At 52.6% G+C, this 16,191-nt stretch overlaps 6 protein-coding genes across 6 annotated transcripts; 3 read left to right on the forward strand and 3 right to left on the reverse strand.

Annotated features, from left to right (window-relative positions):
* Positions 1 to 459: 459 nt before the first annotated feature.
* On the reverse strand, positions 460 to 2,336 carry PG985_004856 (uncharacterized protein; the record flags this gene model as incomplete). The annotated part of the gene is made up of 2 exons (XM_066824625.1): positions 460 to 1,322; positions 1,436 to 2,336. The coding sequence occupies 2 exons, from the start codon at positions 2,334 to 2,336 to the stop codon at positions 460 to 462; spliced, it is 1,764 nt and encodes a 587-aa protein (XP_066687785.1).
* Positions 2,337 to 5,520: 3,184 nt separating this feature from the next.
* On the forward strand, positions 5,521 to 5,869 carry PG985_004857 (uncharacterized protein; the record flags this gene model as incomplete). Its single annotated transcript, XM_066824626.1, has 2 exons — positions 5,521 to 5,707; positions 5,772 to 5,869. 2 exons carry the CDS (start codon positions 5,521 to 5,523, stop codon positions 5,867 to 5,869), a joined length of 285 nt encoding a protein of 94 aa, XP_066687786.1.
* Positions 5,870 to 8,630: 2,761 nt separating this feature from the next.
* On the reverse strand, positions 8,631 to 10,483 carry PG985_004858 (uncharacterized protein; the record flags this gene model as incomplete). Its single annotated transcript, XM_066824627.1, has 3 exons — positions 8,631 to 9,917; positions 9,992 to 10,305; positions 10,366 to 10,483. 3 exons carry the CDS (start codon positions 10,481 to 10,483, stop codon positions 8,631 to 8,633), a joined length of 1,719 nt encoding a protein of 572 aa, XP_066687787.1.
* A 1,284-nt stretch (positions 10,484 to 11,767) lies between these two features.
* Positions 11,768 to 12,154, reverse strand: PG985_004859 (uncharacterized protein; the record flags this gene model as incomplete). Its single annotated transcript, XM_066824628.1, has 1 exon — positions 11,768 to 12,154. One exon carries the CDS (start codon positions 12,152 to 12,154, stop codon positions 11,768 to 11,770), a length of 387 nt encoding a protein of 128 aa, XP_066687788.1.
* Positions 12,155 to 12,371: 217 nt separating this feature from the next.
* Positions 12,372 to 13,412, forward strand: PG985_004860 (phytase; the record flags this gene model as incomplete). Its single annotated transcript, XM_066824629.1, has 4 exons — positions 12,372 to 12,762; positions 12,820 to 13,017; positions 13,084 to 13,303; positions 13,364 to 13,412. The coding sequence occupies 4 exons, from the start codon at positions 12,372 to 12,374 to the stop codon at positions 13,410 to 13,412; spliced, it is 858 nt and encodes a 285-aa protein (XP_066687789.1).
* Positions 13,413 to 14,287: 875 nt separating this feature from the next.
* PG985_004861 (uncharacterized protein) lies at positions 14,288 to 16,135 on the forward strand (the record flags this gene model as incomplete). The annotated part of the gene is made up of 1 exon (XM_066824630.1): positions 14,288 to 16,135. One exon carries the CDS (start codon positions 14,288 to 14,290, stop codon positions 16,133 to 16,135), a length of 1,848 nt encoding a protein of 615 aa, XP_066687790.1.
* Positions 16,136 to 16,191: the final 56 nt, after the last annotated feature.

Here is a 16,191-nt window from a genome sequence, read left to right on the forward strand (position 1 = left end):
ACTGTATCTCCTTCACGTGTGACCGACGAGAATTCTCGGAATCCTCCCCAGCCTGTACAGCATTCCCAGCTCTATGCTTGTGGGCGCCTGGTATGTCGACGTCGACTATTCCGGGTCAAGAACACTGTATCATGCTCATCCCTCAATACACCAAGATAGTAGTTTCCTGCCAGATCGAGGACCCGTAGGATAAGGGTCTGTCACACCGGTCACGACCGAATCGGGTGCTGAACACGCGACATAGTCCTTTTTCGGAGATTGTTCACGTACATAATTGGACGAAAGGTTGTGTACTGAGGGCACAAGCCGGGTGATTGGATGCTCTAGTTTTAAACATTCTTACTCATTCTTCCGTATCCCATTCAAGTCTGCGGTAAAATCAGCAAGAAAGCATCTTCGTGTCCATCATGTTGTATCGCAACAAACGCCGCCAAAATACATCTTTCCATTCCTCGTGAGCTATATCTGAGTCTGCTTCTTGCGCTGACGCTCCCTTGCTTCCGTGAGTGCCTTCTTTTTCCACTCGGCCGCCTTCTCGACGCCTCCGACAGGGTCCTGCTTAATCTGCAGACAGTAGCCCTGAATGGCGGCAGGGCTGAGGTCCCCACCACCCATAATCTCGCCGAAGAGTTTTGCTAGTTTGAGGGCTTTATTCCTCTCCAGCTGGCCTTGTGGCCTAGCGGAGGTCGGCGTGGTGGGCGCCGGCGGCTTCTTCGTCTTCAAAAAAGCAGTGGTACTGTTACCCTCATCATCATGCGTTATCTCTACCGGCTTCTTTGCTGTGGTATTGCCCTTCTCGGAGCTGCTCGTCGTCGTGGACTCATCTTCCGGGCCGAAGAAGCGGTAGAACATATCTTGGGCTACTTTGGCGGATGCTAAAGGGCAGTGGATCCTCAAGTCAACGCGCCCCGGTCTGATAAGGGCGTCGTCGAGTGCCTCCGGTCGGTTAGTTGTCATAAGCACCAAGCGGCCCTCGTCGGACGACACACCGTCCAGTGCGTTCAAGAGGACATCGAGCGAAGGCGGCTCGACCACTCTAGCCATGGAAGGTTCCTTGGGGGCGGTGCCGCTAATATCGACGCGTTTGATTTCGTCCTTGGACATCGTCGACAGGTCCAGATCCGGATCCAGGTCCCGATTCGCCAGCCCGGCGGCGTCAATGTCCTCGATCAGAAGAATGCCTGGTTTCTTCATATCGCCGAATAGCTCGGCAATGGCCTCTTGGCTCCCGTGTAGAGACTTCAAGCTGACGATGTGGATGGCCAGCCCGAAGACGCCCGCGACCAGCTGTGCTAACGACGACTTGCCACATCCAGGGGCTCCTGGAGAAAACCATGTCAGTGATGAATCATAGCAGCAGCTTCCGTCTTTGGTTAGACAGGTCTTTGGTGGCACCAGACTTCCCGACCAGCGGCAATAAAGTGACAATACATACCATAGTAGAGATGACCACGCCGATGTGGCACGCCCTTACGCAAATAGAAGGGCTTTTCGAGAAGAAAGGCCTTGATATCGTTGAGTACGCCCTCGACAACGTTGCCATCCATATTTATGGTATCGAGACGCCGCGGCCGCGGCCGCTGGGATGTCTTCTTCCACACCAAGCGGCCCTTGTCAACGATCTCGGTCATGTAGACTTCGAGGTGCTTTCCCGCCGTCTTTTCTGCGTACACGGCTTGCATATGGTGGAGCATGGGGATCAAGCCCCTGGCGTCAGACCCAAAGGTATAGAGCTTCATAGTGTAGTAGCTCGTGTCGTCATGGCGTACCCAAAACTGGTAAGGCTCCTTATCAAGCGTGCGGTCCATGTACACTAGCGTCCTCTTTCCTGTCGTAGGATGCCGGAAGAAGAACCATTTGGAGCCGGGCGCGGGCACATGGTCTAGTTTAGGTGGGTTGGTGCCAAAATACGGAAAGCCGTTTATCATGGTGTAATCGCTCAGGTCATCATCCAAGGACCCATGCCTCTTTCTCCTCCTCGCCAGGACGAGCGACTTAAAGCTGTCGTCCTGAAAGTAATCCATGACGGCATCGTAGGCCGCATGTCGTCCTTCTACCTGGACGGAGCACATGAACGATACCCTGAGCAGCCGGAACGGTCGGGCCCACTTGAGAAACATGAACACGCCCATGGCGAGGGCCAGCCGGAACATGAGCGTGCCGTCGTCCTCGAGGCCGGCGGCGTGGAAGAGGAGTTGGACTAGGGCGCCCCCGGGCACCAACGAAGCAAACGGGGGCAGATGGCCCATCGGTGGGGATGCCGCTGTGAAGTCCCCTGGCGTCTTAGGGGGCGATTGTGGACCGCCCGAACAATTGGCAACAGTGAAGCGATCCATGGTGGCAACAGCTGGCTGATGTTGCGCCATCCGGATGTTCAAGTTTCAAACTAAATCTGGCCCTTTGGTTAAATAGCTGCCTGGAAAGGAGTAGAAATAGGTAACAGCCAAGAGAGGGAAGGAGATGAACACAATGAAGAAGAAACAAACCTATGCTAGGATGTCAGAAGAACACGACAAATAACGGTACGAATGAGAGGAAGAGGGCCTATTTATCTCTATGGCACATGATTCTCTCCCTCACCATGCCTCGAGAATGGTGTAGGGATTCACGCATATTAGGCAGCAACCGGAGTGCATCCGCGCTCTCGGTACATGCGGTTGGTTGATGGACGCGGCCTGGGGCACCATGTCTGCCGGGACATGTCGACAAATAAAAGAATCGAGGTCTGATAGTGAAGGGTAAGTGACAGACGGGTCTTGTGATAACTAACAGAATACCTACTCCAATCGGATCAAGCCCCGGATGCCAAAGACCCGCCGAGGGCCATTTGAACACCAAAGACATCGCGGCACGAATCGACAATTGGGGAGCAAGCACGCATCCGACTGCCAGAAGATAACTGCACGCCATGTCAGGAAGGATACACAAACAGTTACATGGGGAGGGTAGGTCATCGGATCGGCGCGCAAGATTATGAAGTTACAGCCGAGTAGCTGGGCAGTGTGAGAAGTTGCAAAATGGGCTTTATATTCGTGAGAGGATCTGATTTCAGCTATATTTTACTCCCGCTGCGTGAAACTGTGCAGATGGTGTGCGATAGGAACTCAAAAGATTTAGTTGGCAGGCCTTCCCTTTGCTGTAGTGACTAGTGGGTTGGCGGGGGTTCAGTTCAACCCCACCCGTCGAGACCCTGAAGTCATAACCCACACCTGTTAATGCTTATTTTCACTACCAACACACGCTGGACGACTATTGGTTGAATAATTTCTCTACGAAAGAAAAAGTTTGTTCACCTATGAAGGGTGATCGTCAAGGCCAAAAGTGAAAAGTTATGAATGCGTCATGTCGAAATTTAGTAGATTGAACTTTGCCTATTTTCTTCTCCATCTTTTGGAAGCGTAAAGGCCTGCAAACGTGGCGTGGAACAGCTATACACGTGAAAGGCTGCTACAAACCACCAGAGGGGCTTGGGATAGCTGGGCTATCCAAACCTATCTCTTTAACATGGGTCGCCTTGCCAACTTGCTCTTCTCTCCCACCAAGATTTCGGGACACATATTCCTGGCGAAGTCGCGACGCTCCAGTTTCCCGCACAAAGGTACGTACCGGCGCCACGCCTGTTGTTCAGGGAGAAGATACTCCACAGCAAAGACAAAGCGCTAGCTAGCCCGTGCTATGTTAATGGTCTCAATCAGCACAACAAGAGCAGCAAGAATGGGAAGCGTTCGGCGCCCTCGTCAGCTGGATTGGTGCTCGATGGGAACTCAATTACTGTACGCACCCCAGGTAGTGAAGGGAGAACATGGTAATACACGTGTTGCAATTAGACCTTTTCCTCGCTTCGATACCTACATTTTAGAGCAGCGTGAGCCAACTAGCCCGCTTGATTGCCTTGGCCGCCGCAGCATGTAAGCGCCATCACCCCATTGCGGTCCCCTCCCTATTCTGACAGCGCAGACCAATTGAATGCAGTCATACACGGCTTTGGCTAGCCTGAAGCACTCTGAAATTGTATTTCGTCGTCTGTAGATATCCTAGTAACGCCTATACCGTACCTGCAGATAGTAAACCTTGTCGGCGCGATCCTTGTGCTCGACTCCAGTGGCCCTGCCGGCCCAACCTCAGTCGCATACAAATACCATGGCGACTCCTTGCGATCATGGCTGCAGCTTTGCCTGCTCGGCTGATATATCACGGCAAAATTCCCGGTCTTTATCATCCTATCATTACTATCCTGTACATGACAACTCACTAGCAAGACGAGGCAAATTTGGAAACGTGTCGCCCATGTAAACCAGATCGGAATCTGTTTCTCAATCTAAGCAGAAATTTACGATGTAGCGAGGATGGGCCGACTTGAGCTCTCTATAGCCTTGACGGGCCTTTGAAGACGCATGAGACTTTGGCGACGACCCTGCAGCTTCCAAAAGTGGGGGGACACGGTGGACGGGATAGTTTGGGCTTTCTTAGTGACACATATGAGCTGCGAGTCGCGAATCAGGATCATGCCGAGCTCAAAGAGCGAAAACATCTGGTCGACATAAGATACCATTTTGCTACTTTGTTTTTCCTGAATGGAGGGCGACTATTGGAGTATATCTGAGCTGGGAGTAGTATTGACCCCGACGGCGCTATCCAACGCGACAGTCCACGGACAAATGGAGTCACACTCGGGAATGTCTTGATAATTTATAGATTATGGCAGACAGAGCTCAACACTTTTAAGATGTCACATGTGAGCTTTTCCGGATCAGTTGAAGATTTGAGTGCGGAGGAAGGGATACATTACCATAGCGTTCTCCTGTAGCAAGCCATGTGGCCTCGTAAAGCAGTCGGCTGCTGCTGAGACGAATGAAAGCTGCTTTCACTTCATTCGGCGGCCTGTAGACTATTCGTCGAAATACTGACCTGGATAGCTTAGCGGCCAGCCAATAACACAAGCAAACGTCTCCTGTCGGAGGCCCACCATTTCTGCCTGCAGCCTCACCGGTCCAGGCGGTTAACTTGGTGGTGCTCTAAGCCTGGAAGGGGTCTACTTGGGGGGGTCACGGTTTCGGTTTGGTGGCTGGCTACCCGAGCGCGTGATCATTTGCCCTGCTTGACGTTTGGTATTAAAAACTATTACCCCAATCCACCTAGGTCTCTGCTTATAGCTCGTCCTTCAATCTGGTGTTTCCTCTTATGTGATAACGATATCGAGATTCTGACCATCAATCGCACTCACCGTATCACCACCAACAATGAATGCACTGTCGTCAGTGATCTTCTGTATCTGAGGCAGCGTCGACGAAAGTTTTCGACATGACGCTGGGTCTGCACAGTTCTTCATTAATGAAAAGCCAAGACCATATCCACTTCCAGTTTCGTGCTCATCGCGAGGCTCAGCAGAAGCGGTTGTGACCGATGTTGTTTCCATTCTTCGTTCTGCTGAGAAAGACGGCGTTGAGCTCACTAAGAGGGTCGGTGACACTGTTGGTGCGGATGGCTGGACAGAATGGATTGGGGCAAGGTCCAGAGAAGATGGGGAACGCTATGAAAGTCGCGTATGGTCGCGCTTCCGAGGCCGCGGATGCGTTGTTCCAATTTACCAAGGATCACCCCATAGCCACAGCCGGCATGCTGACGATCATCGCTGTTGGCATCTTGGTAATACTTGCTCCTGCATTTGTCGAGGCTTTGGGATTTGCGGAGCTAGGCCCGATTGAAGGTACGTTATTCTTCCAGATTGTAGACTGCACTTGAGCCGAGCCGTATTGACATTGTTCTGAAAGGCTCGTTTGCTGCGTGGTGGGAAAGCACTTATGCCGGGTACATCCCGAAGGGCTCTTTGTTCTCGTTCTTCCAGCGCCTGGGCATGCTCTGGGGATGATCTTGGAAGAGGATCGACATCGTGACGATTGGCGAGACGGTATTCTCATGAGGTGGTTCTTAGTATATACATACATTTACGGTTGAATATGCACCAATAGTGAAGAGAATTGGGCGCAAGGTATCAAACCTCGATGATCTCTGGGACCATTAAGGAAGACGAAGACGATATTGATAAATATTGCATCGTCTTTTATTCATTGGGTTTGGTGTTTCTTGCTTATTTCTGGTGGGACATGAACGAGCTGTTGGTTACGAAGTAGACAATGGCGACGGCGATCGGAATATGGATCAAGTCACACCCACTACGTCCGGGGGACCAGCCTGCTGCCTCACCGACTCGATTGTGCCGTCCTTCTAGAGTCGTCGGTTATCAATGTCATGATCATAGTATATAATGTGTAGTGACCCTAGTGTAGACGACACGCCGTGTCATGAGGTTTCCGTCGCTTCTATGGCTTGTTCGCCCAGCTAATAACGCACGATTGATAGCCCAGCTGAGACCCACCGATAGACAGCGATCGGCCTATCGTACTTCAGCCGAATCGCTCATGTCTCCATTGCCAGAAATCACACCGAGTGACTTGGGGCAAACAGGTAGCAAGCTTCAGGGAGCGACTTGTGCCGGGCAACGAAAGGCGAGAGTTATGCATGGGTCCGTTAGCGGGTGATATTGCAGTGGACCACGAGAAGGAATAGGTAGCTCGCGGCGTTCGCCGTCCATGTCCTCGCCCGTACCGCCGTGTAGGAAATCGACGCGACGCGACACGACGTGTTGTGTCGGCCCTAGGCGCGTCCCATTGAGACCTGTGAGCTCGCAAGACTTGGTTACGTTCGTCGCGAGCACAGCTACGGTCTTGATTGACGAGTTCGCGCAGTGGCGGGCAGCTGAACCGTCAGTGATCATGGAGGGGTTCCAAAGTACTTCATGAGCGGGTACGCGCCAGTAAAAGCAAGCTGAACAGCGACGTGTGAACGGGGACAAGTATTTCGACGACTACCTCGAGCCGTGAATTCGCAGCAGGGCTCTGTCGTTCTGCGCACTTTCCGCTGTGCTAAGGATGCGAGCCTGCGCGCATACCCGCCTGTTCAACCTTGATACCATCGCGACCATCTCATATTGTCCTCGGCCTTCCGGCAGAGGACGCGCGACCGCGAACGAACCCAACAGTTCCAGCACATCTTCATCGTACGGAAACGAAGCCCTGAAGCTCGCCGCAATCCCGCAACCTGGGCCTCGACGTCGTGTCTCAAGCAAGTCTGTTTGCAGAACCACCGTTGCCTGCCTCAATCACCTCTCGGCGTCGTCTGCCATAAAGTATGAAGTGTTTTGCCAGATGTCTCATCCTCGAAGCCAAATCTCAGAGCAAAAACATTCTGTCAGTTCACATACGAATAGGATGCTCGGCGACAACTTGCCGTCGTAATTCCTCTTCCATAGTGGTAAGCCAATGTCCGTTGTTGTGTTTTCTCTCGAATCAACGTGCACCTCCAATCGGCACGAAAGCGCGCATTGTGATTTTGACGCGTCCGTGCTTGAAGACATTGGCAGGCCGCCGGAATCAGCTCGGCGTTAAGTCATTCCAGCCTAGGCCCCCACTTTAGGCCATGGTGCGGCGAACCTTGCCAAGCCACCCCGCCCGCGTGTCGCGTCGCAGTTGTCACGTATCAGCACACGGCTTAGGGGTACTCAGGAGGTACGTAACGAGTTGAGAGCCATCTGTAGGGCATTGTATTACTTTACAGCGGCTCGGCATCGCTGGTTATCTATACCAAGCTGCGCTATCCTCGTCCGGCCTCACCAAGCGGAGAGCCGTGCGAATTCGCAGAGGGAACACGTCTATTGAGGGATGAGCTCTCCAGCTCGCCTCGAGGCTCTCGTCTCACTGCGCCGCGGTCTGTTCCGCTTCTCCACTTACAATGAAGAAAAACTTATGCACGTCTCACAACGGCATCTGTATAACAAACACTACTTCCTACAATGTCCCTCCGACTATGTATGAACAGAAGCTGGTAATGACTGTAAAACGCACGCGGAGCGCTTACAGCCGGTGGTATCGACAGCGGCGACAAGCCATGATGTGACACTGGCGACATTCGTAAACGAAAATAGGCATCACATCATGGCATTCTTCGCATTCACGGGGACCTTTTCGATTGAACCAATGCTGGTGTTCGCACTCGTGGTTCCTCCTGAGGCTCTGCATCAGCGTGTGAACCCGTCGCTGTCGATCCTGTCCTTGTGGTTGCTGTGGTGGTCCTGGCCATTGCCCCAGGCCGACCGTTTGGCCGAGGGCTATTTCTTGCTCGTCACTGTCAGAATCATCGGCTTGGAAGGCCGCCATTACGGGGGCGACTTCTTCAGGGACAGCCTCTTTGGGCACCTGATCGCGCGCATCGATTTGAACGGCACGCTCATACAGCCTGCGCTCCTCCCATTGTTCGCACCCGCAAGTCTTCCAGCGTGCACCGCAGACATAGCAGAACTGAAACCCACACCGGCAACCATCTGGCATAAGCGAGTCATATGCGAAAGGGTTAAGGCGTATTGGACTTACGTCATGTGGTTGCATCCTGTGTTTAACTCAACCATGCCCCAACAGTTCTGGCAGCGTTGCCAGCCTTGCTCTCTCGCCAACTGTAGGGTTTGTCCGAGATGTTCATCGTTCGGGCAATCACCATCATGCGAGGCTTGCTTACATGTCATGTTTCCTACCGTCCCCATCGCCACTACACTATGATTCCCAGGATATTATCCCCCTTTAAGGCGGTTTATCGCCCAACTCTTCGTGCTTCTCGGGCGCCACATCATGGCTAACACCAACACCCTTGCTAGCTGCCCCAGCACTTGCCTCCTCGTCACTCCTGCGCGGATACGCCTCGATGGCACTCCCCCCCAAACCCCACACGGTATCATGTAGCACCGTCTCTTTGGCGGGGAACTGGGAATTGAGGACCGTGTAGAGGAAGACGGACGTGACGAACCCGAAGAGCCAATTGAATGTATACAGGCGCCTCGGGCCATCGCTGATTCGGATCCCCGTCTCCGGCGCATCGCTGCTGCTGATGCTGAATGACAACCCTGGCAGAAGTGGTCCGACGGGCACGAGAAACGCGACAACCGCCTGCCAGCTACAACCCGCCGTATACGCGTAGCGGCCGCGCGGGTCGTAGAGGGCCGGAATGTCAATGTGCCGTTTCTTGACGAGCCAGTAGTCGGCGACCATGATCCCCGCCATGGGGCCGAGGAAGATGGCGTAGCCGCCCATGAAGGCGAGGAAGGTGTTGGCCGACTCAAGTATCTTCCAGGGCACGAGGACCCAAGCCCCGACCACGGCGGTGATCATGCAGCCCCGCCGGATGTTCACCCAGCGCGGGAAGAGCACGGTCAGGTCGTTGGCGGCGCTGATGGAGTTGGCCGTGATGTTGGTCCCGACCTGGGCGATATACCACGCGAGCGCGACGAAGAAGGCGGTGCACCGGCCGCCCGCGCCGTACTCGAGCCAGAGGCCCAGCACATCGAGGGGGTTCCACATGTACTCGCCCGAAAAGACCTTCGTGCACGACGTTCCGACGATGCCCAGCACGCCGCACAGGGTGAAGGCGATGGGCAGAAACGGCAGCTGGATGAACTGGCCCTTGGGCGCCTTGGCGTACCGCGTGAAGTCGGGGATGTTGCAGGCGAGCGTGGACCAGGAACCGCTCACGCTGGACATGCACGAAAGCCAGAGCCAGGCGTACTCGGAGCCCGTCACAGTTGCCTTGAGCGCGAAGATGTCGCCGCTGCCGTTGCCGCCCGCTTTACGGATGCACCACGCCATCGTCGCGATGGCGGCGGCCGGCCCGCTGATCATCTTGATACGAAGCACCCATTTCAATTTCGTGGGGTGGATGAGGAGAAGGGGCAATTGGATTGTCCAGAAGAGAAAGTAGGATATCATGCCGACGGAGGTTATCCCTGCCGATCTAGGCAACGTGTTAGGGATGTCGTTGTACGAAGGCGCCCAGGCTCGGAGCATGATGGTTACGCATTGAGCACCATTGGCTCCCTACATGAGGACTCTTATCAGCTACCTAATACTGAAGCAATCCAAGTAAGGGGAGTTTATGTCATTACACCCACCTGAACGCCGAACCAGAACATGGCGAGGATCGCCCGGCTCATGATACAGAAGTAGCGCAGGTAGTACCCGAAGCTGCTCGTCGTCACGACGGAGAAGGGCACGTGGAGCTTGGCGCCCATGGCGCCGTTGAGGACCGTAGGGATCGCGATGCAGAGGTTGGCCACCAGCATGATGGGGATGGCCTCGCGCCAACTCAGGCCGACGGAGAGGATGCCGGAGGCCGTCTCCCATCCGCCCAGGTCGATGACATTACACGCCCAGTAGGTCATGATGGTCCAAACAGTCCATGTCTGGTTTTCTGGGGGCGTCGGATCTGGGGATGATGTTAGCTGAATGGTAGACAAGCCATGACAGTACTGGAGAGAGGGCATACCCATATCGCGATTGGTCCAGACATGTTCCGGGGCGAGACCCCCGCTTTCCTGGGGGATCTCCCAGGCGCTGACGGAAGTGCATCTCCGCTTGACCCCGGCTACGGAGGGCTTCTTCATCGTAAGGACGGTGTTCCCACATGCGTGGGCAGCAGTTGCATCAGTAGTTCAGGGGCTCACATGGGTATTTGGAACAGAATGAGGGAGGATTCGAACGAAGATGGGCTTTTCCCATTGTTCCCGAGACCTTTGCTGACATTTTACAGTGCGGACAGACTGCTGATGTCTCACCCACCTGTCACCACCTACCCGGCCGTGTCGGAACATAGTTGCTGCACGATTGGCACATTCGCAGAGATTATGCAGCTCGGGGTTACATCACAGACGGCATCGTTGTACATCTCTCGGTGCGCCCGCACCCTGGGGGTGAAGACTGATATGATGAATGCTGTTGCTTACGCCTTGTCGGCGTGGCGGGTTAGATTCAGACTCGAAACCCCATGTTCTCGGCTCCTGATTCAGGATACGATACAGCATATCAATAATTTTGAACTGATCTGAAGCAGCTGTCAAGTGTATCTTTTTGGCAGCGAAAGCGTTGTTCCCACCAGATTATGCTGTACTATACATACCAGTGGTTATTCAGATGATTTGTCGCTATTGGCATAATGTTTATTCCATCAAATAGAACATACAGTTGAATAAAATGAATTGTTGATCATTCACGAGAATTACTACACCAAAAGCAGCGCTGTCACCATCAAGAGGACAAGGGCATCAATTGACAAGTACGGGTAATTGTTTGCTGCTTGTGGTTTCGGGGATATCTTTAGGGGCAGTCGCCTGGAACTAGGCTAGCTGATTTCCCGTTAGGGAAATCCGGGGAAAACGCGGGGACGCTGTTAGCTGGTTCGTCACTTGCAGCTCAATTATCCCTGGAGTTTGGCACCACGGCATTCAGTGCAGATCTTCACAATTCGAACAGTTGGTCCTTAGGAGTATTCATGTAATCACAAGCCATCTAAATTACTTTCAGAGGTAAAAGTACCCCGCTAGCTACATGGAAACATCTTGCGACACCAGTCCTTCAGTAGCACTGTTATTGTCTCTCAGACCCTACATCAATGCAAGTCGGCGTCTTGCCTATGTCCCCGTATAGGCAGGCTATGAATCTGAACGCATCGCGTTTTGACCACACTCGACACTTCATTCTTTTGTGAATCGTTCTAAGATATGCCGGACACAAGCACAATGATATATGGTAGCTATCATGAAATTTTCCGGTACCAAAATCCAGGGGCGGCGATGAGTCGGATTCGTCAAGAGAGGTTCGATGGGGAAAGGAGTTCTGGCCGCCCCACGGTTCTTCTCAAAAACACACCCTTGGCTCCTCTTCGGATGCACCTATCCACCACTGCTTCGTTTATGGCTTTTGGAGCTATCGCCGACTCCGCTCGATTTGCCCTGGGTTCGTCTTGCGCCGCCCTTTAGCTGTGAGCTCGAGGGTTGAGAGGCTGGCGCGGGCTGCGCTTGTAAAGCTCTTTTATCGTTCCTCGTAACTTGGACAGGGATCTGGTGGAGAATTGGTTCGGAAGGCATGGCTTCGTCGGCAGCGTCAGCGATCTGCCAAACCACCGTGGCGTATTGTGAATTGGGCGGTAAGACGAGGACTGCGATGGTCAATTCCGAGTCTTCAAATATAACGGGGAAGCGAGCTCTATTTTTATTTTTGGAAGCCTTGCCGAGGCATCCTGCTAGGCGTTTTGACGCCTCTTCAAACAGGATTTGCATGGTGGCTATGGTTGGATGTATGCCGAAACAACTGCCGAAGCCCCTTTGCGATTGGCTTAGGATAGATGTCACCACACATGCTGACTGCATGCGTCTTGACTGGATTCTCAGTAGGCAACAACATATACAGATATTCCTAGTTCATTGCACCCATAATCTAATCTAAATGGCTTTGAGGTATCCAACGAAATTTTCCTCATGATAAAGAGCTCAAATCATGTCTTCACGACCACCCACAACTCACTCAATTTCATTAACGACGCTCCAGGGTATCTCATTACCTTCACCTGATGTTGAGCCACAAGTGATTGAGCCCAGTGAACACGAGATCCAAGCAAAACCTTGGAAGTATGTTGGCTACCGCGGATATAGCGAGTTCTTGGCCTCCGAGGACGACCTTCTGGTTTTCAGGCGTTTCAGTGTGCTTAACACCAGGGTTCTACTATCACTCCAGGACAAGGTCTGTGAGCTTGAACAGAAACTCTTGGAAATCGATAAAAAGTACAGTAAAAGAGATGTGGAAGACTTTAATAACGGGACATTTCGCGACGATCTCCCGGAACGCGAAGAACTATTAGAAGAGATAGCGGGAGCCCTTTCGCGATATAGTGAGTACAGTCCTCGATCTTGCACCTCACCATCTACCCTACTTGACAGCTTTGAAGATTCCCTGGTTCTACAACAGTCGTCTCTGCGGAGATATCGCACTGCGCCGCAGCGGGATGTCAAGAACATCAAGAACTGGCACTACAACCATGGATACCAAGCAATAGCAGCCGACGAGAGACAGTATACTCAGCACACAGGTGATTTGATCAGCATAGCTGAGAAAGACAAGACGCCGCTGCGGCAGTTCATCGATAGTTCCCGACGGCTGTGGACTTTGCCAATCTAGCGGCAACTAAATCCTCAGCATGATGGCGACCGAGACGTGGCCTACTACTCAGACAAGCGGATTAACAACTTCACCTCGATGACTATCGTGTTTATCGGCATCACCATGCTGCTCACTCTCATCTGGATCCTGCAGGCTTTGCATTCGGCAACGCCGAAGTTGATCGTCATCACCATCTTCATCCTGGCGTTCCTCGTCACGCTATCATACGCGATGGTCACAAAGCCCTTCGAGGCGCTTGGCTCAACTGCAGCGTGGGCCGATACCAATATGCGTGCACTTCTCCTTGAAACATGGTGCTGACTTTGTCGCAGATATGCTGCGGTGCTCATGGTCTTCTTGCAGGTCGGGGAAGCCAGTTGACGGAGATGGATAGTCCCAGCGACCATGGGTTGGCGGACACCACTGAAGTTTCACACGCCCAACGGGCGGAGTTCCAGTGTCCTGGTCTGGGAGGGCGGTAATGTACACAACCCGGGAGTACGCTCCACTATGGTCAGGTACGGGGAATTGTACTATCTCCTTTCTTGCTTTGTAACATGTTCACAAATCAGTCAAGCAGCTGATAGAAAAGAGAACCCGGCACTAGTTAGATGCAGGTTTAAGTCCAAAAAGGCATCATGTGATTTGGGATGAAGAAACGGGAAGGGAGGGGAAAGAAAGGAAAAGGAAACATTATCTTGGCAAAGCTGTAGGCGAATATCCACTCCCTGCTGCACGGCACCGCGAGCTATGTGCTGAGCCTACCCTTTTCTGTACTGACCTGGATCAACCGGTTCTGGTCATTGCTGTAAGTGATTTATGGAGACATGGACCAAGGATTAGCCTTATCCTCAAGAAGGCATCGTTGGAAAGTCTTCGTCTTCGGTTGATGAGAATATGGTTCGAATAGCGTGCGGGATGGCCAGAATTTGATTTAATAAGATGGAAAGATCGAATGTTTCCGCATTAAAACGTCGGCGTCGAAATCGGTACACGAAGTATCCTGCAAGGGTAGACGCGGCACAGCGATTGCGGAACAAGATAACAACGTGGCCAATCAGAACCATCCAGTTTCGGTTATGGATACAGAGAGAGGAAGCTTGGCCTGTACGACTGCATGTCTTTCCACTCTTATGATGCACGTGGCCAGATCCCACCCTTACTTGCTTAGTAGTATTGTGCTTTGCCAGGATGTGCTTCCCACCCACCCCTTGACATGACGCCTCTCAAGTCCAGGTTTTGTTCCTATCGATGCCATGGATGCAAAGCCATATCCCTATACTCCTCTTCACGGTGACCAGATCCGCTGCCTTACTCTCCATGCCTTTGACGAGACCTTGGGTGTAGTCCAATGCTCCCTCCATCACGCATCGCTCCCCGACATCGATAGTCAATTCACAGCGTTATCGTATGTATGGGGCGATGCCGGTGTAACCGTGGCTATCCATCTCTCGGGCCATCCCTTCAATGTCACAACAAACTTGGCGGTCTGTCTGCGACAGTTAGCCACCAATCCCAAGTATCAGGAAATTCGCCTCTGGGTCGACGCTATCTGCATAAACCAGCAAGATGTGGACGAGCGAAATGCCCAAGTACAGCGAATGGGGGATATTTATTCACTTGCCAACTCGGTCATTGCATGGCTTGGATCTGACACAGAGCTTTCGCATCTTGCAATGCAGCGACTGCAGAACATCAAACCCTCCGAGACTGAGGCATTTGAGAAGTCTACAGAAATGGATAAAGAGGAGCGAGGGAACGAGATCTTTGATGAACTCCTTGAAAACGACGGAGAGGAAGGACTCCTAGATCTACTTTCGCGACCTTACTGGAGTCGAACCTGGATTGTCCAAGAGATCCGGCTAGGCCGAGACGCTCATCTACTCTGCGGCAATGACGAGGTTACAATCGAAAGGATGGGTGCTGTCATTGGCATCTTATCACATGTCATTCTCGTCGCAGCTGCCGATGGAAATCGTTCCAGTAGAGCTGGGAGGCTCTGGGAATGTACGGATGATGCTGGTGCATTCGAAATCTTCACTTCGGCAGTCTACCCTCAAAAAGCCCTGTACCATCTCGCCAATTTCAGGGAGCATAGGTGCTCGGACCCCAGAGACAAGGTTTACGCGTTATTGGGTATCATGACTGGTTCTGGCGTAGAAAGGGTTATTCCGGACTACGACCGTCCAGTAGCAAAGGTTTACCAAGACGTGGTTGAGACGCATATCAGAAGTCATGACGATCTAGACTTTCTGATGTTTGCCGGCTACGGAGGAATGAGTGACCCCTATATGGCATCATGGATACCAGATTGGCGTACTCCTATGCGAATATTCGGGTTCCGTACGGATCCATATTATGCATCAAACCGACTTGCTTTATCCAGCCATCCTTGGTCACTGGATCAGCAGACAGAGAAACTCCACCTTACCGGTGTTTGCCTCGATACCATAACCACACTCAGTGCCCAGTTTGAGTTCCACAGTTCAGATCACTTTACCAGCGAGGGGGTTACCAACGTCGCAATGGAATGTCTGCAGCTGGTCTACCAAACCCTCACACAAGGGCCTTTCAAGCCCGGGTCATTTGCAGGTTTCTCAAAGGATCCCGACGAACCGAGCTACCCATTGGATGACAGCGAATCTCTCGCCCAAGCCTGTCGACGAACTCTGGTGGCAGATCATGATTGGGCCTATGTCCGTACATCAAAGTGTACTTCGGCAGGCTCTCCCTTCATGTTCCTGCTGCCTGGCGAAGAGGGGCGGCAGAGATCAGACGGGTCAGTCTACACCCACGCTGATACTATTGTCCCGTGTTCATCCATGTTGCATAAAAGAAAACTAGCCACTACCTCGAAAGGCTGGATCGGACTGGTCCCGGGGGAGACCGAGCTTGGAGATCACGTGAGCGTGTTGATTGGCGCTTTGATGCCGGTGATTCTGAGGAAAGCCCCGGTGGATGCTTTGGCAGGTCGAGAGGAAGGGGGCATGGAGACTGGATCTACCGGAGATGAGTTCCTTGTTGTTGGGAATTCTTATATACATGGCCTCATGTACGGGAAAGGCCTAGAATTGGCACAATTGGGCAATATTACCCTCCGTTAAGGCGGGTGCTTAACCTCTTGGTATTATGTATCACCGGCTGCTTTGCTTGCCACAGC

Source organism: Apiospora marii (genome assembly GCF_038362585.1).
Source record: "Apiospora marii strain CBS 49790 chromosome Unknown utg000003l_segment0_segment0, whole genome shotgun sequence".
Classification (NCBI taxonomy): Eukaryota; Fungi; Ascomycota; class Sordariomycetes; order Amphisphaeriales; family Apiosporaceae; genus Apiospora; species Apiospora marii.